This window comes from Nicotiana tabacum, chromosome 21 (genome assembly GCF_000715075.1).
Source record: "Nicotiana tabacum cultivar K326 chromosome 21, ASM71507v2, whole genome shotgun sequence".
NCBI classification, from domain to species: Eukaryota; Viridiplantae; Streptophyta; class Magnoliopsida; order Solanales; family Solanaceae; genus Nicotiana; species Nicotiana tabacum.
Genome location: NC_134100.1, coordinates 20,734,373 through 20,761,096, shown reverse-complemented (window position 1 = coordinate 20,761,096; position 26,724 = coordinate 20,734,373). Strand labels below are relative to the sequence as shown.

Genomic DNA, 26,724 nt, shown 5'->3' with positions numbered 1-26,724 from the left:
TTACATAAGTCATAACACATCATACGGGGCAAGTCATGCCCGAGAACTGACGAGCAAGGTGCAAAAGCTCAAAACGACCGGTCGGGTCATTACACCTATATTGTAGTATAAAACTAGATAGTTATTTATAAAAAAGAAAATATGCAAAGAATTTATTTATTTACTAGGGATATAACTTTATTTTTCCCTTTCTTGGATTATTTCAAACTTGCATTAATATAATAACATATTTTAATTAAGTATTTTATTTGAAGGACATTTTTGTCTTTAACTAAGCTAATGCATGCATTAAAACTTATTCCATTGTTAATACTGTGGTTTCTTATGCATTAGTTATGCATAGGATAATATCAAATAAGGTGTATAATCAATGCTTGCATAACTAATGCATAGGTTCAAAAAGTATACCAAACAAGGTATTGTGAGTATACAAAGCTAATGGATGCATTATTTTATTTAATGCATCCTACCAAACGACCCCTTATTGTGGATCAAAACTGCTTTCAAATTCATTTAGCCAAACATAAGCGATTACTATACTTCCGATTAAAAATACTTTTCAAAATAAGTAGATTTTGAAAGTTTGCAAACTATTTACTATTCAAAAATAGTTTTCTTCTAAACACTTAGAGCATGTTTGGAAAGCCACCTAGGAATTGGATTTGGGTGTAATTACATAGTTTGAAATGTTTGTTTGGCCAAGTAATTACTTGATCATCATGGAATTGGGTGTAATTAGAGAGGTGTAATATACTCTCTAATTTTCGGGAGGTGGGATTTAGTAGTAATTATACTGTGTAATTATAGGTTGCTTTTAAGTTTCTTTTCTTTTTGTTTTTATTTTAATTTATTTTCTTTATAACTTTTTATTTCTATTCTTTTAATTTGTTAACTTTGTTTTTATTTTTATTGCTTTTGAAATTTTAAAAAATATTTTTTTGTACATTATTTATCTTTTATTTTATTATGTTGGAATTTGACATATGTTAAACTCTTTTTTTTGTATTTTGAAATTGTGTTATATTAATATGTTAAATTGCGTTATATTAATATTTTGAAATTTGCATATGTTAAATTGTGTTATGACATTATATCTATAAATATTAATATATTTTTTCAAACATTCAGTCCATGATGTTCTTACTAAATAATATTTTTAGTTTTATAATTAATTAAACTAAATATTATTAATTTGAAAAACATATATAAATTATTTTACAATATTAATTATAAATATATGATTACTAATTAATGTGTATTCAAGAAAAAATATGCATCTTAATAATCTAATACCATTTATACTTATAAAAAATTATTTATAGGATTTATTATATTAACTTTTAAGTTTTGATAATTACTTCATTTAAAATTTAATCTAATTGTGTAATTACACTTGTCCAATCAAACAGTACACTTGTAATTCCACTATATTTATATTATGACAAACAAACAGGCCATCATAATTACTAAATTGTGTACTTACTAGCTGTGTAATTACTACTCTAGTAATTACATCAATTTCAATTACCGACTGGCTTTCAAAACAGACCCTTAGGCAAACTTCCCAACTAATAGCATGTTTGTGTGTATTTCAGGTTGGGTCGGTGGCTATTGGTGACGACGAACGGGACGCGCATGTTCAAATAATGGAGATAGCCCAAGAGAGTGTCATCAAGGGGCGATGAGAGTTGGACATGAACGTGCCAGGTGGCCGCAACACTGTCGTGTACACCAAGACAATTCTCAAGTTCTACTCGCGGGAGTTGGTACCTCCGATTTTCCTGTTTCCCTTTGTTGTGTTTAAATTATTTCCATCTTATTTCGTATTAGTTTAATCATCATATTAGCGTGTCTGTAGTTGCAACTTGTCTTTTTCTAGTTTGGTTTGTTGCCTAGTGTGTGTTAGTGAGTTCCCTTAGTTTGTCGTAGGTTTAGTGGTTGCAGTTTGGGATGGTCGAGTGATTTCATGTCCTCGGAGGGAGGGGGTGGGCGGGAGGTGGGGCAGGGGTTAGGGAGTGGTTCGGAAGGCAAGGGAAGTAAGGGCAATAAAGGTGCCTATAGGTTAAGAATTGGGTCGTGGATTGTAGGAACATTGACGGGTAAGTCTATAGAATTGGCAAAGATCCTCCGGAAGAGGGGGGTCAATATAGTGTGTGTCCAAGAGACTAGGTGGGTAACTACAAAATCTCATTTTACCTGCTATCTTTGTGATTTTTGACTTGGCTAATAGTTTCTCTACAATATGTTTTTGATATTCTATTTGGTTTAGCCGATAAACCGTAAGTTAACTGTCCGATAATTATTAATCCAATACCAATATGCCCGTTGTCTTATTAGATGGCTAGCGAATTACTGTATTTATAATTCGATAACCAATAAGCCGAACCGTTAAGCGTAATTATCCGCCTAATCTGCCCGATAAGCACCCCTAGACTCAAAGCATTTTTCGGTTGTTATGGGGTTACACCAAGGTTTTGTGCTCTGTACGTTCTTATTTGACCTAGTGATGGACGCACTAACATACCCATATTCAAGGGGAGGTGACATGGTGTATGTTATTCGCTGACGACATTGTTCTGATAGATGAGTCGCGAACCGGTACTACTAAGAGGCTGGAAGTTTGGAGATAAACCCTTGAGTCTAAGAGTTTCAAGCTGATCATGACTAAGATGGAATACTTGGAATACAAGTTCACCGCTGCGCCGAGGGTAGTGGTGCATGGATGTGAGGCTTGAATCAAAGGTCATCTCGACTAGAGGCAGTTTCAAGTACCTTGGGTCGGTTATCCATGGGGAAGAAGAGATCGACGAGGATGTCACACACCGTATTGGGGGTGGGGTAGATGAAGTGAAGTTTAGCATCTGGAGTCCTGTGTGACAAAGGAGTGCCTTTGATACTCAAAGGTAAGTTTCATAAAGCGGTAGTTAGACCGGTCATGATGTATTACCTGTTAAGAACTCATATATTTAGAAGAAAAAAGTAGTAGAAATGAGAATGTTGATGTATATATACGGACACACTAGGATGGATAGGATTAGGAATGGTGATATTCGGGAGAAGGTAGGTGTAGCTCCCATTGATGACAAGATACGGGAAGCGAGGCTCACATAGTTCGGGCACGTATAGGGGAGAAGCCCAGATGCTCCGGTAAAGAGGTGGGAACGATTGGCTTTGGAGGGCACGAGAAGAAGTAGAGGGTGGCCTAAGAAATATTGAGGAGAGGTGATCAGACGGGACATGGTGAGGCTTCAGATTTCCGAGGACATGACCCTTGATAGGAAGCTGTAGAGGTCGAGTATTAGGGTTATAGGCTAGGAGGTAGTTGAGTCTTTCTTACTTCGTACCTTTCCGAGGCTAGTTTGATAGGATTTTTATCTGAGACTGCTAGTGGTTAATATTGTGTCTTACTACTCTTTCATTTTTCATAGTGTCGGGTCTATTTAATGGCTATCTCTTTTGCTTTGCATCTATTTTTTGGTTTTCATGATGATGTTATTTTTCCTATGGTATCTGTTGGTGGTATTTATATTGTCTTTTTTTGTCTTTTTGAACCGATGGTCTTTTGAAAATAATCTCTCTACATCATCGGGGTAAGGGTATGTCACACCCCGAACCATGGTCTGGGCGTAACACGATACTCGGTGCCTAACTGCATGTGACTGAGTGAACCAACTGCATGGATTGATCAACACGTGGTATAACTATAAGATAGAGGTAAATATAAAACATGGTAATCTACTAAGGAGTCTGACTGAAATACCATAGATGCGAAAAATACTGAAAGGTCTGCCAGTATAAACAAGTAGCCGACAAGGCTAACACAAGAAAGCCTGCTAATATCTGACTGACTGGGTTGTATTCTACGAAGCCTCTAAAGATATACTGAAAATACTAATTGTTTACCGAGACAAGGTCCCCGGTATACCTTATTAACTGAAATACTATAATGACAAAAACAAAAGAGAGATAAGGCCCCGGAAGACTGGGGCTCACCAATAGCTGATACGAGATGTCCTAGCAAGCAGAATCGTCAACCTGAAAATCGTTACCTGCATCGCGAGATACATGCCCCGGGCAAAAGGGACGTCGGTACATTTGAATTGTACTGGTATGTAAAATAGCTGAACAAAAGAACTCTAAATACTGAAACTGAACTGCTGGATGATAAACTGATAATTGAACAAGGAAGTAAGGATGTGAATACTCCCTCTTCTGAATGATGAACAACATGTTTAACTGAATATTAAACTGCAGCCTCAGGCCCAATATGTATATACATCTATATATGTGCACAACTGCGGCCTCGGGCCCAAGTATACATAACTGCGGCTTCAGGCCCAAAGATGCATAAAGCATGAAACTGCGGTCTCAGGCCCAAATACAGGTGTTCAACATTCAAGAATATAAAATCAGGAACTGAGAATCATATTACAATACATGATACTGAAATAATGAGCCATACCAAGTTACATGATACTGGATTAGTGATAGGATTAGACTGAGATGAGTATTCATAATAAGTTGATTTATCATAACTGAAACTCATAGAATATCGAATGATTATGAGACTATGCCATCTAGAGAATAGAAATTCTACTACTATTCAGGGAGCTGAGGCATAGTTATTTTCTGAGGAATCTGGTAATGGTCATAATGAATGGGACGTAAGGAGAATCATGGACATTCCCAAACGTAAAGAGTTAGCCTTACATACCTTAACTTCCTGCCTTTGAGCGTAATACAATGTTTGTCAACCCTTTCAACTTTAATCTATAGCAATACAAGTCAAAGGGATTCCATATTAGCTATGATGTTTATGTTTTGGTCACTTACGCATTTTATCAAACACTTGGTCAAAATAAAGCTTCATAGTCCTTATTAATGGTGTCTCTACACCCAACAACCCATTCTCTTGTTCCTAGATAAATTTTAAAGTCTCAAATGATTATATCAACATTATTCTTCATCACCTATAATGTAAACAACACTCTTATCCAATAATCAACACTCAACACCCCAATCCTATAATCGTTCATACTTTTCTATCAAACCCACCAACTTATATCTCATGAACTAGGGTTTATAATCATTAAACAAATGCTAGAATCAATTAGAGGGTGAAGACATTACCTTTTTGAAGTTCAAACCCTTTGAATTCGAGTTCTAGGCTTCCTTCTCTCAACAATAATGTCTCAATTGAATATCAAATGATATGGAGGGTTTATCCATGTTAATAAGATGTTGGAAAATTGAAATTAACTTAGAATCACCATTAGAACTTACCTTGGGTGGTGGAAGGACCCTTAAGGAGTTAGGTTTTTGAGAGTTCCTCTTTTTAGAGCAAGTTTTTATGTTTTGGGGCTGTGGGGGACAAAATATAGCTTTAAAACGACCCCCCACTAGAGCTCCCGTGCATCTGGAGGCCTGCCCGCGCTACTGACCGCTCTAAACGGCAGTAACACTTCCTCAAAATTAGCGCGTCCCCGCTAAGGGCGTGCTACCGGCGCACATATCGTATACTGTTCTGTAAAATGCGCATAACCTTTTGCACAGAGATCTGTTCGGGTTCTATAATATATAGTTGGGAAGCTATTTCAAAGACCTACAACTTTCATGCTTTGAGTTTTCCCAAATTCCTTACTTATTTTCACTAAAATCTGCTGGAATACGAACCTTCTGCAAACTTAGTCAATTTTGTCAAATCTTATGCACCTCACTTTCCATCTTGATTTTGAAATAACTATTTTCACCCATAATCATCCCGGTGGGACTTTACATGTTCAAGGTATAAGCTTACCAGTCATTTAACACATTCACACCTAAGCCGAATTTACGGGGTGTTACATTATCTCCCCCTTGGAATCATTCGTCCTCGAATGATGGTCCTGGCTGCAACTACGGCTATCTATGGACATTAAACAGGTGTGATGGGGATATGAGGATACTGAAATATCATGAATACATGTATATCAAACTGAACGAGCACGTGAGCACTAAATACTAAGCTGAGTGAATACTAAAAGACATGGAGATTATAATAGAAGGCCTGAATGAAAAGGTTAATTACCTTCTATATTTTCCTTTTGCTCTTTAAAGAGATGGGGATATCTTGACTTCATGTCCTCCTCGGCTTCCCATGTAGCCTCTTCAACCTTTTGGCTCCTCCAAAGCACTTTTACTAAAGCAATTTCCTTAGTTCTGAGCTTGTGGATTTGTCGATCAAGAATAGCCACTAGAATTTCCTCATAAGACAGACTGTTTTTAACCCCTATAATCTTCGTAGGAACCATAAGTGACGGGTCTCCCATGAATTTCTTCAACATGGACACATGAAACACTGGTGTACAGTAGTTAGTTCTTGTGGCAATTCTAACTCATAAGCCACCTGTCCGATCCTTTGAAAAATTCTATATGGACCAATATAGCGGGGACTAAGCTTCCCCTTCTTCCCATAACGCCTTTCATGGGCGATACTTTCAGAAACACCCAATCATCAACTTGAAACTCTAAGTCTCTACGCCGTACGTCCGAATAGGACTTTTGGCGACTTTGAGCCGTCTTCAAATGCCTTTGTATCAAGTTGACTTTCTCCATAGCCTGATAGACCAAATCGGGTCCTAACAACTCCGCTTCTCCGACTTCGAACCAACCAATTGGTGATCTACACCTTCGACCATACAGAGCTTTGTACGGTGCCATCTTGATACTAGAGTGATAGCTGTTATTGTAAGCAAACTCAATGAGAGGTAGATGATCGTCCCAATTACCTTTAAAATCAATAATACATGCCCTCAACATATCCTCCAGAGTTTGAATGGTGTGTTCTGCCTGTCCATCTGTTTGAGGATGAAAAGCGGTGCTGAGGTTCACCCTTGTGCCCAATCCCTTCTGAAAGGATTTCCAAAAGTTTGCTGTGAACTGAGCACCATGATCTGAGATAATGGACAAAGGAGTCCCATGCAATCAGACAATTTTCTTTAATATACAACTTGGCATAATCCTCGGTCGAATATGTATTCTTCACTGGCAAGAAGTGAGCTGAATTGGTAAGTAGGTCTACAATCACCCAAATCGAATCGCGCTTCCGTAACGAGCGAGGTAGACCTGTTATGAAGTCCATGTTTATCATCTCCCATTTCTAAATGGGAATTTCTATATTCTGAGTTAAATCGCCAGGCCTCTGGTGTTCGACTTTCACCTGTTGGCAATTTGGACACCTAGCCACGAAATCTGCTATACTCTTTTTCATATCATTCCACCAATAAACCTCATTAAAATCGTGATACATCTTAGAGGAACCTGGGTGAATAGAATACCTGGAATTTTGGGCTTCTGACATAATCCGCTCTCTGAGCCCATCTACGTTTGGAACGTATAGTATCTCAAAGTACCATCATCTCCCCGTTGTTCAAAAGCCATAGTCTTGTGTTTGTGAATTCCTTCCTAAAGCTGCAATAAGTAGGGAACACTGAACTGTTTTTCTTTTACTTCGGCTACTAAGGAGGATTCAGCCCTGTTCTGGAGAACAACGCCACCATCTTCGGAGTCCAAAAGTCGAACACCTAGATTTTCTAAGCGGTGGACTTCCTTCATCATAGTTTGCTTGTCTGCCTCAACATGAGCTAAGCTGCCCATAGAACGCCGACTGAGAGCATCGGCTACAACATTTGCTTTCCCCGAATGATAGATGATATAACATCATAATCTTTAAGTAATTCGAGCCACCTTCTCTGACGTAGATTTAATTCTCTTTGCTTGAAGATGTACTGGAGACTCTTGTGATCTGTAAAAATGTCAACATGTACCCCATACAGATAATGGCGCCAGTCTTAAGCGCGAACACCACAGCTGCTAATTCAAGGTCATGAATCGGATAATTCTTCTCGTGAGCCTTGAGCTGTCTCGACGCGTAGGCTATGACTTTACCGTGCTGCATTAATACACACCCAAGACCAACCCCTGAGGCATCATAATAAACAACGAACCCTTCGGTTCCTTCTGGTAGTGTCAGGACTGGAGCTGAAGTCAGCCTTTTCTTTAACTCCTCAAAACTTTTCTTGCACGCGTCTGACCATTGAAACTTGACTTTCTTCTGAGTTAATCTAGTTAAAGGGGACGATATAGAAGAAAATCCCTATACGAAACGCCTATAATAGCCCGCTAGACCCAAGAAACTTCTTATATTGGATACTGAGGTGGGTCAAGGCCAATTCTTCATTGCCTCTATTTTCTGAGAGTCCACCTTCACGCCTTCCCCTGAGATGACATGGCCCAAAAACGCTACTGATTTCAACCAGAATTCACACTTAGAAAATTTTGCATATAGCTTGTGATCCTGCAGTATCTGCAACACAATTATAAGATGTTCTACATGGTCAGTCTCGCTACGGGAATAAATCAAGATGTCATCAATAAACACAATAACAAACAAATCAAGATAAGGCTTGAAGACCCTATTCATAAGGTCCATGAAAGCTGCTGGTGCATTCGTTAAACCAAATGACATTACCAGGAATTCGAAATGCCCATATCGAGTCCTAAAAGCTGTTTTTGGAATATCAACTTCCTTAACCTTCAACTGATGGTATCCCGATCTGAGGTTAATCTTGGAATAACACTGGGCACCCTGAAGTTGATCAAATAAATCATCTATTCCGGGAAGAGGGTACTTGTTATTGATGGTGACTTTATTCAACCGGCGATAGTCAATGCACATACGCAAAGTCACATCCTTCTTTCGGACAAACAAGACCAGTGCGCCCCAAGGTGAGACACTTGGCCTTATAAATCCCTTATCTAGAAGATCTTTCAACTGGACTTTTAACTCTTTTAACTCTGCTGGAGCCATTCTATAAGGCGGAATAGATATCGGCTTAGTGCATGGAAGTAGATCAATTCCAAAGTCAATCTCCATATGGGGAGGGACTCCAGGGAGATCTTCGGGAAACACTTCTGGAAACTCATTTACAATTGGTACCGACTGGAGAGTGGGGATCTGAGCGTCTGCATCCTTAACTCGAACTAGGTGATAGATATATCCCTTGGAGATCATCTTTCTAGCTTTAAGATAGGAAATAAACCTACCCTTAGGTGCTACTACATCACCCTTCCATTCTAAGACTGGTTTACCGGGAAATTCAAAACTTACTATTTTGGTTCTACAACCCACTTTGGCATAACATGACTCTAACCAATCCATGCACATGATCACATCAAAGTCTAATATCTCCAATTCTACTAAGTCTGCTACAGTAAGACGATGATGCACTTTGACTGGACATCCCCTATAGATATACCTTGCTATAACTGATTCTCCAACTGGAGTGGATACTTCAAAGGGTTCACCCAACTTTTCTGGTTCTATCCCAAATTTCTTTGCAATATATGGGGTTATATAAGATAGGGTGGATCCCGGATCTATAAGAGCATAGACATCAAAACTGAATATATTTAGCATACCTATGACAACATCTCCATGAGCCTCTGTATCCTGACGGTCTGCCAGTGCATACAAGCAGTTTCGACCACCGCCTGCAGTATTAAACTTTACTGCACCGTGCCCTTGTTGGGCATGAGAGTTATTATGGGCTACTGAATTAGTGGACTAAGCTACATTTCCTCCATTGTTCTGCTTTGCCGATGGACAATCCCTCAAAAAGTGGCCTTGCTGACCGCACCCAAAGCAACCATTTGTGCCCAAATGACACAACCCTGGGTGCCTCTTACCACACGTGTTGCAAATAGGGTAACTAGGGACTCTGTAACCCACACTAGCCTGTGACTGTGAGTCTGCTGTTCTGAAATTCTGGTTTTTCTTGTTAAACTTTGACCTCTGAACCGGTGCACTAGCTGAAGATGGAGCAGGTCCTAATTTTGATTTCTTGAAAAACTAGCGATTGCCTCCTACTTGAGATCCCCCATGGTTGAAATTTCCTGCAGACTTAGCTCTCTTGTTGAATTCCCTCTCCTTCTCTCTCCGTAGACGTTCTTCTTCCTTCAACCTGTCTTCGTTCCCTTGAACAAAGGCAACCATCATAGTGATGGTCATGTCATTATTCTGAGTAGCTATACTAGCATCATCAAACAAATCATCTGAAAGCCCCAACACAAACCACCTAACTCTAGCCCTCATATCACGTACCATTTCCGGAGCATAATTGGCCAAAGAGACGAACTTGAGGTAGTACTCATTCACACTCATATCATTCTGTCTGAGTCTCTCAAACTCCAAAGCTTTAGCTTCCAAGACCTCAATGGGTATAAAGTGCTCAAAGAACGCATCTGCAAACTCCTTCCAAGTCGCAGGATCCGCATCCTCACCTCGGGACTCTTCCCATGTTTCATACCAAGTGTTGGCAACATCCTTCAGCTGGTACACAACAAGCTTTGTGTTGATACCCAATTTTTCCCTAAGTATTTTTTTACACTCAAAATACTTTCAAAATAACATATATGTGCATACATAAGCATGCCCAAGTGTTTTGCTATTTTTCCCAAATTTCTAAAGACTTTCAAAACCAATTTATTGTCTATTTTAGTAGTGCAAAATTCAATAATTATTCCCAAAATTATCATTTTGGTGAATAATTTATTTATTTCTCATATTTACACCAAAATATAATTAAGGTGATATTTGTATATTTTTTACAAATTTATTTGGTATTTTAAAGGCTAAATTGCATATAATTGCAGTTTTTAGCCTACTTTAGGATTTAATAGCATTTTATAATTATGAAATTAGTTCCAATATTTTTAAATTGATATTTATATACTATTAACGGATCCAGTGCTTTTAATTTGCTTTCAAAATCATTTTTTACTATTTTTATAAAATAAAAAGGAAAAACTGGCTATTTAACATTTTAGCCTCATTTCATTACAATTATAGCCCATTCGGATTTCAATTTCAACCCCCAATTTACCCAATCCAAACTCCCCAATTTCCAGCCCCATTTCGATTGGAACCCGACCCGTACCCAATTCAATTACCCGGTTCAGCTCCGATCTAATCTGAGCCGTTGATCAAATGAGATCAATGACCCAGATTTTACTTCCTAAATTAAAACCCAACAACCCCCCCTAGCCAGACCCCTTATTTCCAAGACGGTCTCTCTCTCTCTATACTGACTCTTGCTCTCCCTTCCCTCTAGAACCTTCTGGTTCTCTCCGATGAATCCACCGCCTCTCCGGCCACCTCCAGCCTCACCTCTCTCGACCACCAGCCGCCGTGAAACCTTGTCTTGTTTATTCCCTCTATCTTCGAGACCCCAGAAGCCCCCACCACACAAGATGGTCACCAGAAGCTTTGCCTGGTTTGTCTCCGGCCTTTTCCCGATGGGTTTTGGTCCAATGGTGCTACGAACACCATTATTGACGAGTTGCACAGCCAGGTTTCTTACATCTCACTGGTTTTAGAAAACCCTAATTTCTACCTAGACCTCTTAAATCTATGTCTTTTTAACGATTTTTAACTTACTCTTTTGTGTTTTACACTACTCTCTACTCGATCTTTACGAGTGCTCAAGTTTTCAACGCATTGTTCTTCTTTTAAAACTAGGGTTTCTGAACCTCTTTCGAAATCAGTATATCTTCTAATTTTTTTTAGTACTGTATGTTTGTGTTGGTATTTCTGCTTGTTTGCGTAATCTTCTGGTTTATTTCCCGATTTCTATGTGTTAATTTTGTTCTAACGTTCCACTGATTCTGTGATTTCTTACTTAGGGTTCTTTGATTTTGTGCCTACTGTGTTTAAATAGGTCTAATTGTTTTCTATTTACTAAATGTTCTGCCAATTCTGTGCATCTCTTCGAATCCCTGATTTTTTGTATGTGATTTCTTTGGAGGTTTTCCACTGATTTGAGTCACTTCCTTGTTTGTGAGATGCTTTCCTTACTTAGTGCTGATTCCCTGTGATTCTCAATCTCGTCTGTGACTTCCTGAACCAATTTTTTTATTCGTCTATAATCCGTCTGTTTATGTGCATAATATACTTTTATTTTACTTTCCTTACTTGTAATTATTTTGTACTTAGTCCCTATTACATGCTCCATGCTATTCCTGTTATAGAAATATTAGTCTTGCAAACATCTTCCTTATTTGATGCAATTTGTACCGTTTGAGCTATGACTCCGTAATTGAAGGAAATCCGAGTTTTTAATTGATTCTAATAAGTATTCTTTCTATAATTATAATCAGTCTATACGTATTACCTTATTTTCCACTTATTTTGAGAACTATAAGTACTCTACCCTCTCTTTAGAAAAAAGGAGATTCAGTGTTCTGAACTCTCTCTTACACACATAAGCATACTCACTGTTCTCTCTTGTTTCTCTATACATCCTCTCTCACTTCCCCTGTTGACTACTGATTACTCAGTCGGCTAAAAGCCAAGACTGAGTGATTTTGGGACTGCTCTACTATTCTACTGCTCTATACATTGCTACTTGCTTGGTCTGCATACTACTGCTCTACTTCTCTGCACACTACTGCTCTATATTATCTCATTCTCGACTGGTATGCCCTCTATTTGATTTACAACTTCCAAAACATGCTTTTTTGCTAATTCATTGATGTAATCATCTTTCCTGTAGTTCAGCTTGCCTATGTTTCCTTTACTTGTTAATACATTTCTTCCTTTCCCCCTAACCCCAATACGTTATCAGTTTGTATTCATAACCCTTCCTAGCTATTAAATAATCCTGAATCTCTTTGGGAGGGAGTATGACTGTTGAAGGCTGAAGTGTTTTCTCTGATGTCTGTGCTCTTACATGTGAACTACTTGTCCCCACATCCCTTTTTCCCTATTTGTGTTTACTTCCCTGAACTATATGTGGTATTTTGGCTCTGAGATTGTCAAAATTGTCACATTGTTTTCTTTCAAAACTGGTTCTACATGGATCATTTTTTAAAACTGTTTTTCAACTCAATTTCTTTAAAAGCTATGTCACGCACTCTCACTAATCCTAGAGTTTAGGTTCTACCCCCTTCGTGTAAGCATTGCCTTGGGTACCCTTGAGTACTCATTGAACTTTGATGCACAAGGTTGGTAATCCCACACTACACTTGTTCAATTTTTTGGTAGTGTTTGGGTGCTGGTATTGGCCAAGGATCTCAATGGACCCTTAGGGAGCTTTGCCGCACCCAAACCATGGCAAAGGTTGTGAAACTCGAAAGAAGTGAGGTTGGAAGATTGGGCCTGGTTAAAGGCTCCCTATAGAGTAACTTCTTATTTTTCTTTACTTATGTAATTCAACTATCATGGTTTGTAATAACTTGTAAACAACTGATTGGGGCTATAGTGGAATTGGGTGGGATTACGCATGCTTAGTTTAAGTGATGGGTAGAAAATATGCCTATAGGGCTTTACTTACCTATTTGTGCAATAGAAACCATGTACAGGACATGCATCTTACATATAGAAATCCTGCTCTAGGCTCTTTACTTTCAGGTTGTTATTATACTCATTTCGTAATCACGATTAGTAACCAACAAACAACTGTTATAAAAAATTACTACTGCATTTAGAGATCATGTTTTAAGAGCTTTATGTGCATTAGACATCATGTTGCTTAGGATTTTATTTCATCTGAGTTGCAATTGCTGAACACCTCGCCAGTTGTTTAATTTAATAACACAAGTTCGGGCTAAACTGCGTCTTCTCTTTAAAAAATTGGAATTAATATGCATGTTCACCTTTTCAAGTAGGCAATACATACGACGCCTAGGCAAGCTTTGGGCCTAAAAAAATTGATTGATTTTGTTTTATCAGTTTCAGACTACTCAGCCTCTTTCTAAGGTTCACTCTTTCTTTGAAAATCTCTCTATCTGGAAACCAGTTTCATATTTATACACTCTCACTAATTTTCTGAGTCTCGCCCTATTAAGCTTTCGAGCTACTAGGTTATCTTTTTGTCCAGGAACGTGTTATTTCAAATTGCTGTATTTTCAAATCTCTACTTTCTTCAAACGATGTTTTAACAATTCCCTTACCTTTTACTTACTCAAGTGTTGCCCTCTTAGTTGTATTTCTGCAAGTCAAACATTCTTCGGGCCATTAAGTTTTTTTTTATTAAACCTTCTACTTTCACTGGAGCTTATCTTTTTCTGGCATTCCTGTTTTTTTTTAAACTCTTATCTTTAAGACCTTAAATGTGTTTGAGACGTGCTAATTACATGTTTACTTATGGAGGGATTTGTGAGCCACTTATTTGCCTTTGTATGATTCCTTTATGTGTAGTCCTACTTGTTATGTATGTCGCCTAGTATTTTGTCCTTTAAACCTAAGGGTTCAGCCTAGTCCTTACCTCGTAGGAATAGTGGTCCTAAATACCCTCTAGGACTTATAGGATGGGATGGGTACAACACGCAATAAGCTTTCGTGACCCAATCACGCGTTTAAATAACCTTTACGGGGTGGGAAGGGTAGAATATGGAGATGATGACCGATGCGCTAATATCACGTGCGACCCTTCTTTTGAGGAGTGATTGCTAGGTATTGCATTGAAGTGATCCATATTAATCACAAACCTAGGACCCCTTTCCCCTTTACTTGTTTATCTTTAAGCTTTCTTTTAAAACTAATTTTCTATACTCTCTACTTCTTCAACTCTTAAACTTGTTTGCAAAACTATGTGAAGCCCTTTGCTTTATTTTTCTACTTGTCTTCTTAAAGTCACAATTGTAGCATAGCCGGGAACCACAATTGTGGATCCTAAGGGGTGCCTAACACCTTCCCCTCGGGATAATTTCTAGCCCTTACCCTAATCTCTGGTTTTCCAACTCAAGCTCTTCTAAAAAGTGTCCTAATGCACTATAATCATTAGGTGGCGACTCTTCAACTTCTAAACCCAATTCTCGAAAGGGAATAGAGTTGTCCTCCTAATGTCGTATACCCGATTTCTGACCCCACGGTTAGAGAAAAAGGGGGCGTCGATAGCATGGCGACTCTGCTGGGGATCTTCTTTAGGCTTTTACCATCGCATATTGCTTGTGACTTTACTATCTCATTAATTGCTTTATTTACTGTCTTTTATTCTTTCACTACGAAACTAACTTGGCTCTTCATGTCTTTTCTTTCCTTTAGTTGCTTTCCTTTACTGCTTTATTTCAATACTATTGTAATTACTGCAATTAGTGTGATCATTTATCTTATGAACGTGAAAATACATGTCAATTTGTTTCAGTCTTGTAAACTACATCTTCAACATCATATTCCACTTGTGCCAAACAAATATCATAGCAACGCTTATAATGAGTGGTTGCGCTCTTCCAATATTATCACCCTTTAAATTCGGCAAAGGCGTATTTGCGGTAAAACCAGTCGATCAGCGGTGCAGTCGACGGTTTCGTGCCTTTCCCTCTTGAGTTGTCCGCTCAAGGGTACCTGTCTAACACCCCGATAGAAACCTTACTCTGTCTAACTATGCATGCATCATGGTCAAACCTAGTCGAGTTGGTTATGTTGTCCACATAATGACTCATTAAGATAGCCTTGTCCAAAGTCCATCGGGTTTCCCTGAAACCCAAACGGACACCTACATGTTCTGTGCATTTATTTGGAGAACTAAATGCTTTTTATGCTAATTATTGGTTTAAATAGTCGAGTTTGGCGGGGTAAGGGTCTAACACTCTGTTTTGCAGAAAATGAGGCACGAAGTCCCCAAATTTGGCATGGTAACCAACATTCATCCAAGGCTGCTAAATTGGTGGGAAGATCTCCACTCCAGTGATCAGACACTCGTCCGAAAATACTTAGGGAATCTTCCTTCTCTTTTAGAAATCCAGCCTGACAACAAAATCATAGAGGCTGCAACTCTGTTCTAGGATAGTGACAGGTCCGTGTTCCGCTTCGGGGACCTTGAAATGACTCCTTTGCTCGAAGAAATAGGAGGCTTAGCTGGTATTCCTTGGGAGACTCCGGGTTTGCTTATGCTAGAGAATCACAAGGGTAGGGGTTTCCTTAAGATGATGGGACTGAAGAAGAACCCAGACTTGACCTGTTTGAAAGACTCCTACATCTCATTCGACTATCTGTACGAGAGGTATGGCCATAGCAAGTCATACCGCACCTACTCAGATGAATTTGCCCTCACCTCACTGGGGCATATTCACAGAAGGGTCTTCATATTCATGTTTTGTTTCCTGGGGATGATAGTGTTCCCTATGAAGAAGGCTAGGATCCACACAAGACTGGCCATGGTAACCAAGACTCTGATGGAAGGAATTGGCGGACAGCCTTTCATTATAGTGCCCATGATTGTTGCTGAGATATACCGGGCTCTGGACAACTGTCAGCGAAAGGCCAGTCATTTTGAGGGATGCAATTTATTACTTCAGCTCTGGCTTATAGAGCACCTCTAGAAAGGAGAATACCGACAGGAGATCTTACGCAGAGACTGGGATGATCACATTGCCTTCCACCAGCCAAGGCATATGAATTAAATGCCTAACATGTTCGCTCAGCCAGAGGATGCTGGAAGATGGGTGGAGCTATTCGAGAATCTAAAAGAAGACCAGGTACAGTGGATGGTCGAATGGTTCCCTACGGAAGAATTCATTGTTCGATCCCGAGATGCACCATTTCTCATACTCATTTGTCTAAGAGGAACTTATCCCTATGTTCCCCTCCGAGCCATGAGGCAGGAGGTAAGAAAGAAAATCATACCAAGGGTCGACAAAATGAGTTACTTTAGGGCTAATTTCCAGGACGATGATAGCCCTCACAAATGCCAAGCTCAACACTTGTGGCATTGCAAGGTCGTTTTGGGGAAAGAATTTATTGAGCCAGACAGGTATCATGCTGGTTGCGTTCCGCACTATTCGGGTTGGTTGGAAGATAATCATAATGGTATGGGTCATCCCGGGTTCATTCACGGACACAGAATCATCGACGAGAAAGCTGAAGCATGGGTTAAGTACAATCAACTGCGCAAGAGGATTCGAGAGTGTGAAAGTGAGCATGGGGAAATACAAGAAGCCCATCAGAAGTTGATCGAGGAATGGAAGGATATGGCTGTCAGCGCCAACAAGCGACTAGGGTATTTGGAGCGGGGTCTAGTGGAGCTAGAAGGAAAGTTCCTCAAGAGGATTGAAGATTGTCTAAACGCTGAAGGGAATGCAGGCGGACATTTAGCCCAAGCTTATCTACTGCTAGGACTGCGCGAGCTAGTGAAGCTGTTCGAGAGGGATAAAGATACCGAATCTGGGGAAGGTCCTTCTGGGACCAAGTAGTTAGGAGTCTTTTATTTTGCTTTCAATGATGTAATAAGGCCAATGACCACTAGTGACATTTTATTATTTAGCGTCGTTTTGGATTCGTCTTATTTTTATCAATAAAATGAGGCATTTAGCATTTAAGTTCTCCGAGTTAATTTGCCGCTAGGCCTACCTCAGGCACAATAAGGCACCCAAATTATGACGCGATTTATATTCTTGCACAATGTGTTTAAATATTGCAACATTTTCTTCTCATAACCCGCACTAACTTGTTACTTTTTTGTTTTTCTTTATTTTTATTCCCCTCCCCAAAGGTTAGTTCGTGTATTCTGGCACCATCATCATACAATACGAGATCCAAGGGCCCTCTACCTCCTCCTACTCCGAGTCCTATCCGGAACAAGAACAAAGGTAGAATGGGAGATTCAAGCGCCAGAAAGGAAATTGAAAGAATTGAGATTCCTCAGGGTACCCCAGTTGCTAAGGAAACTGCTACCCAACTTGAGCAGAAACTATTGAAGTTCCAAGAAGAACTGGATCAAGTGCGAAACTTGGCAAATTTATCATTCACTCTCACCGCTCCTGATGTCAACTTTCCAAATGCTCAAAACTTCGCACCTCCACAGAACACCCCACAACCACAGATGCAACCCACTCATGCTCAACACTGCAACACATGCCACACTCCGCTACTCATTCCTGAACCACTGAACACCACAAACGACCACCCCCACAACACTCTCATCTATGTAGATACCATACCCCCACTATACTCAACCAATCTCAAGTGCACCTGAGTCTGATGACAAGTACACTCTTATCAGAAACTTGGCAGCATAACTCAAGAAGTTGACCAGCCGAGTCCAGGGCATGGAAGGAAACAGAGGCATAAAGGGGCTGAATTATGAGGACTTCTGCATTCAGCCAGATGTTGAACTTCCGGAGGGATACAAACCTCCCAAGTTCGAAATGTTTGATGACACGAGAGATCCCAGAGTCCATTTAAGGACATATTGTGATAAGCTGGTCGGAGTCAGAAGGAATAAGAAAATTCGTATGAAACTCTTCATGAGAAGCCTGAAGGGGGATGCTTTATCCTGGTACATCAGTCAGGACCCCAAGAAATAGATAAGCTGGGTAGGTATGGCATCAGATTTCATGGATAGGTTCTGATTCAATATAGAGAATGCACCGGATGTATTCAACATCCAGAATCTGAAGAAGAAGCCTACTGAGACATTCCGCGAGTATGCTACTCGTTGGAGATCAGAGGCTGCTAAGGTCAGGCCGGCCTTAGAAGAGGAACAAATGAACAGATTCTTCGTCCGGGCTCAGGACCCACAATATTATGAGAGGTTGATGCTGATCGAGGGCCAGAAATTCTCCGGTATCATCAAGCTGGGAGAAAGAATTGAGGAAGACATTAAGAATGGTATGGTTACTAATCTTGAAGCATTGCAGGACACCAACAAGGCTTTACAGTGTGGTGGCACGGCCAAGAAGAAGGATGTCAATGCCGTGATGGTCGCACAGAGAGCCAAATCACCACTAAAATACCACACTTACCCGTCACCTCCACTTACATATCAGCCTATCCCGAATTACCAAGTACCCGCACCCTCTTACCAAAATCCACCACCCGTTTACCAATCATCTCCACCCCCCACATATCAACCCACTTCATCCAAATACTCTCAACCTACACCCATTTACCAAGTTTATAATGCCCAACCCCCTCACTACCAATCACCTCCCACTCGCCAAAATTTCCCTAGACCCAGACCAAATTTTGACCGCAGACCACCCAGACAATATAAAGCCATCGCTGAGCCAATTGACCAACTGTATGAGAAACTTAAAGCTGCTGGTTACGTCTCCCCTATCCCTGCCATAACTCCAAAAAATCCTTCCCAGTGGGTCAACCCTAATAAGACATATGCGTACCACTCCAGCATGAAGGGACATACCATTGATGATTGTCACTCGTTGAAGGACAAGATTCAAACTCTGATCGACAATAAGGTTATCGTAGCAAAGGAGCCTACTCCTAATGTCCGCAACAACCCTCTGCCTGATCACAGAGGTGGGGACATTCACATGATCGAGATCGAAGATGACTGGGACCCCAAGGGATCGATAGGACTGATTGTTGAGGATGATGAGCCAAAGAAACCAGCAGTCACACTTAACTCGATTGTTGTGCAGAACCAGCCCTCCAGGGGCGATAAAGTAAACATGTCTATACCTCTCGAATTTGAAGCACCTTCTTCTGTGAAGGTGGCCGGGCCAATTGAGGTTGAGTTTGGGGTTCCAAAGGCACCTATACCCTTTGAAGTTGTTGTGTTACCACCGAGGGTACCCATTCCTGTAGCAATGTCAGATATAACACCGTTCCACTCAAATGTCATACCATGGGATTACACAGCTGAGGCAATGAGGAAAGGAAAGACCAAGACGGGAGAAGCAATTGTTGTGCAGGGTATGACCAGAACAGGCAGGGTTTACACTCCAGAGCACCTAGCTGAGTCCAGTAAGCAAGCCTCAGGACGGACTACTAAAACTGGTCCCGATGATCTTTGGAGAAAAAAACAAGCTAAGGAGTATTCGGTCGTTGAGCAGTTGAAAAAACCATTAGCACAGATCTTCATCCTAGCTCTTCTACAGAGCTCTGATGCACACAAAAATGCCTTGATGAAGATATTGAGCGAAGCTTATGTGCCCAGCAATATAACTGGGGGCGAAATGGCAAATATAGTAGGACAAATACTGGAAAGCCACAAAATCACCTTAGACGAAGATGAGCTGCCGCCGGAAGGACTAAGTCACAACATGGCCCTACACATCACCGTACAATGCGAGGATTACTTCGTCACTAGAGTCTTGATCGATGGAGGCTCCAGCCTCAACATCTGTCCGTTGATAACTCTAAGAACATTGGGAAAGAGCCTGCACGAGATCAAAGATGGGGCCATCAATGTCAAAGCCTTCGATGGGTCCCAAAGGTCTACTATCAGAGAGATCAGCATATGCTTGCAAATGGGGCCAACCGGTTCGACGTTGACTTTCAAGTGATAGATGTCCCAACATCCTACAATTTGTTGTTGGGACTACCATGGATCCACGCCGCTGGAGCTGTGGCATCAACCCTGCATCAGGCAGTGAAGTTCGAATGGAATCACCAAGAGGTGATTATTCATGGCGATGGTAGCAACCCCATATATAGTCGCCAGACCATCCCGATGATTGGAGGCAGAAGGAGAATAGGCGGAGAAACATACCACCACATTGAAAGAGTCAACACTGTAGACAAAGATAAATGGTGGGATAACAAGATTGAAAGTATCCTGAATTGGTGTGGATACGAACCTGGAAAGGGACTCGGCGAAAACCTCCAGGGAATCGCCAAACCCATCAAGCTGAAGAAACATGGCACTACATTTGGTTTGGGGTATGAGTACACTTGGGAGGAGTTCAATCACTGGTCGCCACCATGGCGCGGTCCTTACTAACCACTGGAGCATCCGATACCTCACCTGGAGCAGACTTTCCAGCCGGCAGATACTGTATATGGGTCGGAGGAAGATGAAGCATTGGCAGCCGTGAGGAATCTGTTCCTGGAGGATGATGATATGGACTGTTGTGTTATCTTCGAGGGAGGAAGGGGAGGAAGGCCCTTCTATACAAGTTGTGAACCGAGGAGAGCGCCTCAGCAATTGGTCAATCAGAACCACTAGGACCCGGAAAGCTTCGGGGTACCAAGGCTAAACAAAAGCACCATGCATCATATTTTACTTTTTACTAGCTGATTTTATTTCCGCATTGTCTTTAATTCTGAAAAAAGCTTTCATACTCAAAACAATTGCGAATTTAATCGAAGCATTTCAGTTTATATCTCGCTCTTATTATTTTTCTATCATTTTATTTTACACAACATTACTATTACTTGCCTTGACGATGAACCAACGATTGTGACTTGCAACGAGACAATGCAACAAACTGATACGGACTCAGAAGAAGATGATATGCCAGAAGAGGTCGTTAGAGGAGTTGAGAATTTTGAAAATAGGCCTAAGTCTAACTTGGATGAAACTGAGGTCATTAATCTGGGAGATACAGAGAATGTCAAAGAAATGTGCATCAGTGTTCACCTGTCACCATCAGAAAAGAAAGAGTACACAGAGTTCCTAAAGGAATATGAAGACATATTCGCCTGGTCATATGATGATATGACTGGTCTCAGCACATCCATTGTAGCTCACAAACTGCCAACAGATCCAACATGCCCGCCGGTAAAGCAGAAGCTCAGGAAATTCAAACCTGACATGAGTTTGAAAATCAAAGAAGAGGTTACCAAGCAAGTCAAAACCAAGGTTCTCAGGGTAGTAGAGTATCCGACATGGTTAGCCAATATCGTGCCAGTACCAAAAAAGGATGGGAAAGTTAGAGTTTGTGTTGACTATCGGGATCTTAATCAGGCCAGTCCCAAAGACGACTTCCCCTTGCCCAACATACACATTCTTATAGACAACTGCGCCAAGCACGAGTTGCAGTCTTTTGTTGATTGTTTTGCTGGGTATCATCAGATATGGATGGATGAGGAAGATGCAGAGAAAATGGCTTTCATCATGCCGTGGGGAATGTACTGTTACAAAATGATGCCATTCGGTTTGAAGAACGTTGTTGCCACTTACATGAGAGCCATGACTACCATCTTTCATGACGTGATACACAAGGAGATCGAGGTATATGTGGATGATGTCATCATCAAATCCAAGAAAGCCAGGGATCACATGGAAGATCTAAGAAAGTTCTTCAACAGACTGAGGAGGTACAACCTGAAACTAAATCCCGCCAAGTGTGCATTCGGGGTTCCTGCTGGAAAATTATTGGGCTTCATCGTGAGTCGTCGAGGAATAGAATTGGATCCATTAAAGGTCAAAGCTATCCAATAATTTCCGCCGCCAAAGAACAAGAAGGACATGATTAGTTTCCTGGGGAGACTCAACTATATCAGCCGGTTCATAGCTCAGTCCACTGTCATTTATGAACCTATCTTCAAAATGTTGAGAAAAGATGCTGCTACCAAGTGGACTGATGATTGTCAAAAAGCTTTTGACAGAATTAAGGAATACCAGTCAACGCCGCCAGTCTTGGTTCTGCCTGAGCCAAGAAGGCCCCTATTGCTTTACCTTGTGGTATTGGATGGAGCATTCGGTTGTGTTCTGGGACAACATGATGAAACAGGGAGAAAGGAGCAAGCCATCTACTATCTCAGTAAGAAGTTCACATCGTACGAGGCCCGGTATGCTCTTTTAGAATGCACTTGTTGTACTCTGACTTGGGTCGCGCAGAAGTTGAGGCATTACTTCTGTGCTTACACTACTTATCTCATATCCAGAATGGACCCTCTAAAGTATATCTTCCAGAAACCCATGCCCACTGGCAAGCTCGCCAAGTGGCAAATCCTGCTAACTGAATTCGACATTGTTTACGTGACCCAAAAAGCAATCAAAGGGCAAGCCTTGGCGGACCATCTCGCCGAGAATCCCGTAGACGGATAATACGAGCCCTTAAAAACGTATTTTCCCGATTGAAGAGGTATCTTTCATAGGAGAAGATATTGCTGAATCCTATGATGGTTGGAGGCTGTTTTTCGACGGAGCTGCAAATTTCAAAGGAGTTGGCATAGGAGCAGTCCTAGTATCAGAAACCGGCCAACACTACCTGGTATCTGCCAAGCTCAGGTTCCCTTGCACCAATAATATGGTCGAATATGAAGCCTGCATCTTGGGGCTCAAAATGGCCATTGACATGAACGTTTAGGAGTTGCTAGTGATCGGGGATTCAGAATTGCTCATACATCAGGTTCGAGAAGGGTGGGCAACCAAGAACTCTAAGATACTTCCCTACTTGCATCATATATAGGAGTTGAGGAAAAGGTTCACAAAGACAGAATTTCAGCACGTCCCCAGAGTCCAGAACGAGTTTGCTGATGCATTAGCTACTTTATCGTCCATGATCCAGCATCCAGATACAAATTTCATTGATCCCATCCCAGTAAAGATTCATGATCAGCCAGCTTATTATGCCCACATTGAGGAATAAGCGGATGGAAAACCATGGTTCCACGACATCAAGGAGTACTTGACAACAAGGGAATATCCAGGACTTGCCAACGCTACTCAGAAGCGCACACTTCGTAGGCTATCCAGCAACTTCTTTCACAGTGGAGGAATCATGTATAGGAGGACTCCCGATTTGGGTTTACTAAGGTGTTTCAAAGCAAAAAAAGCATCCAGGCTATTGGACGAAGTGCATGCAGGGACCTGCGGGCCGCACATGAATGGTTTTGTCTTAGCGAAGAAGATACTCCGAGCAGGGTATTTTTGGATGACTATGGAAACAGACTGTATCCAATATGTTCACAAATGCCATCGCTGTCAGATACATGCAGATATGATAAAGGCACCTCCAAGTGAGCTTACTGCAACAAGCTCACTGTGGCCAATCGCCGCTTGGGGAATGGATGTTATCGAACCTATCGAGCCTGTCGCATCAAATGGGCACAGGTTCATCTTAGTGACAATCGATTATTTTACCAAATGGGTCGAAGCAGCATCATACAAGGTGGTCACTAAGAAGGTTGTGGCGGGTTTCATGCGCGACCGCATTGTTTGTCGGTTCGGAGTTCCAGAATATCATCACCGATAATGGTTCCAATCTCAACAGCGACTTGATGAAAGCGATGTGTGAAATTTTCATGATCAAACACAAGAACTCTACAGCCTACAAGCCTCAGATGAATGGAGATGTGGAAGCAGCCAACAAGAATATCAAGAAGATACTAAGGAAGATAGTCGAAAGGCACAAACAATGGCATGAGAAACTATCATTCGCCTTATTGGGATACCGCACTATAGTCCGCACATCGACTGGAGAAGCTCCCTACATGCTGGTTTATGGTACAGAGGCGGTCATCCCCGCCGAGGTAGAAATTCCCTCCTTAAGGATCATACAAGAAGTAGAGTTAGATGATGCAAAATGGGTAAGAGGTCGCTACGAGTAGTTAGCCCTTATGGTACAGAGGCGGTCATCCCCGCCGAGGTAGAAATTCCCTCCTTAAGGATCATACAAGAAGTAGAGTTAGATGATGCAGAATGGGTAAGAGGTCACTACGAGTAGTTAGCCCTTATAGATAGGAAAAGGATGAATACAGTTTGCCACGGCAGTTGTATCAGAACAGAATGTCCAGAGCCTTCAACAAAAGGGTTAAGCCAAGGAAATTTACACCGGGGCAGCTAGTGTTGAAGAAAATATTCCCACATCAAGATGAAGCTAAGGGGAAGTTCTCTTCCAATTGGCAGGGTCCATACATGGTTCACCGGGTTCTAACTGGAGGAGCCCTTATTCTTGCAGAGATGGATGGATAAGTCTGGCCGAAGCCAATCAATTCAGATGCAGTGAAACGATATTATGTGTAACCGCTTATGATTCCCTTAATGATGTAATTTGAAATACGCCTAACATGATTCCCGTTTAAGAGGGGATACGTAGGCAGCCCTATGGGTTCGGTCATAATTTAATAAAAATCCTATTTTCCCCCACTATTGGATCTGGGGCAGAATTTTGAGGAGGACGCTCAAAATTTCGAAGTTGATTTTAGTCCATGCATCGCTAGAAGCGCCAGCCCAGTGAACTGGGGCAGAATTTTGAAGAGGACCCTCAAAATTCTGAAGATGATTTTTTTAGTCATTCAGCACAGCCGTCAGAAATGTCTGCTTAGCAAACTGGGGCAGAATTTTGAGGAGGACCCTCAAAATTCCGGAGTGAAAGAGGTTGCAATGACTTGAACCACGTCGCAGTCATTGGTTCATCTAAAGAAAACTATTTTCGATTATATATTTGCTAAAACATGCATAACTATTATCCAAATTGCTGTTGTTTAGCGACGCTACCCCAATGACACACAACGTCAAGAGCCTGGGGGACGAACTAACCTTTCCCCTCACAGAACTCACGATTTTCGTTGGATGCAGGCACTCGACTTGCAATATCTTCTGGTATATTTATGTACGCATACTCTCCCAAGAATGTAACTTTTCAGAATCATCACTTGCCCGCAATTGCTATCCGTACACAATCTCCCCAGCAGTCATATTGTCATAATCCTATCAGCTAAGAGATTTTACTACTGATCATCCTTTTACATTCTTGCATTGCATAAGGCTACCTTTCTGCCTTCCGAGACTAAGCTCTGTCTCCATCTGCATTTTGCATAAGGCTACTCTTCTGCCTTTCGAGACTAAGCTCTACCTCCATCTGCATTTCCTGTGTTGCATAAGGCTACCTTTCTGCCTTTCGAGACTAAGCTCTGTCTCCATCTGCATTTTGCATAAGGCTACCTTTTTGCCTTCCGAGGTTAAGCTCTACCTCCATCTGCATTTCTCTGCATTGCATAAGGCTACCTTTTCTGCCTTTCGAGACTAAGCTCTGTCTCCATCTACATTTCCTGCATTTTGCATAAGGCTACCTTTCTGCCTTCCGAGACTAAGCATTGTCTCCATCCTGCATTTCTCTGCATTGCATAAGGCTACCTTTCTGCCTTCCGAGACTAAGCTCTGTCTCCATCTGCATTTCCTACATTGCATAAGGCTACCTTTCTGCCTTCCGAGACTAAGCTCTGTCTCCATCTGCATTTTGCATAAGGCTACCTTTCTGCCTTTCGAGACTAAGCTCTGTCTCCATCTGCATTTTGCATAAGGCTACCTTTCTGCCTTTCGAGACTAAGCTCTATCTCCATCTGCATTTTGCATAAGGCTACCTTTCTGCCTTCCAAGGCTAAGCTCTGTCTCCATCTGCATTTTGCATAAGGCTACCTTTCTGCCTTTCGAGGTTAAGCTCTGTTTCCATCCTGCATGGCTGAAATATCGCCACTTTATTTTTTTGCATCGGCTGAAAGATCGCCACCTTATCTCTCTCGCATGGCTGAAATATCGCCACCTTTTACGCCTCGCATCGGCTGAAATATCGCCAAATCCTACATTTCATGGGATGAAAGATCGTCACCTTCTACATTTCATGGGCTGAAAGATCGCCAAATTGTCCAAAGGCGTCATTGTTCAAAGGTACCATTTGCATAACTCGAGAACATCATTTCATAGCCTGCGAATACTTTATTATACGCTTCATGACCCAGGACATCATGATCTGAGGACATCATCCTAACTGTCCAAAGACAACATTCATGGTCCGATGGGAACTTGCATCACGTTTAAATTTATGCACAATGTATGTTGGTATTATTCATTTGCAGGTACACCGACTATCAACAGTCACCTCAGCAGGAGCGATCCCGCTCCAGTTCCCGCAGCCTATCAGACTTCAACCACTTTTCTCAACCAAACATCACGTCCGTTCTTTTCAAAATCTCCATCGGCATATCCCGTCAATAGATCCTGAACTACACGTGGCCTGGTTCCTGTAAGACCAGGGATATGTAGGCAGCTCAGG

At 41.2% G+C, this 26,724-nt stretch overlaps 1 protein-coding gene across 1 annotated transcript in view; it reads right to left on the bottom strand.

The window, feature by feature from the left end:
* Window positions 1–7,443: 7,443 nt before the first annotated feature.
* The window catches only part of LOC107766570 (uncharacterized), a 42,005-nt gene continuing 22,724 nt past the window's right edge, over window positions 7,444–26,724 (bottom strand). The window contains exons 2-8 of the mRNA XM_075241737.1: window positions 11,125–11,355; window positions 9,901–10,409; window positions 9,727–9,849; window positions 8,510–9,531; window positions 8,222–8,344; window positions 7,813–8,134; window positions 7,444–7,658 (exon numbers count right to left, since the gene is read on the bottom strand). Of these exons, the coding sequence (XP_075097838.1) occupies window positions 7,444–7,658; window positions 7,813–8,134; window positions 8,222–8,344; window positions 8,510–9,531; window positions 9,727–9,849; window positions 9,901–10,409; window positions 11,125–11,355 (2,545 nt within the window). The remainder of the gene's footprint in view (window positions 7,659–7,812; window positions 8,135–8,221; window positions 8,345–8,509; window positions 9,532–9,726; window positions 9,850–9,900; window positions 10,410–11,124; window positions 11,356–26,724) is intronic.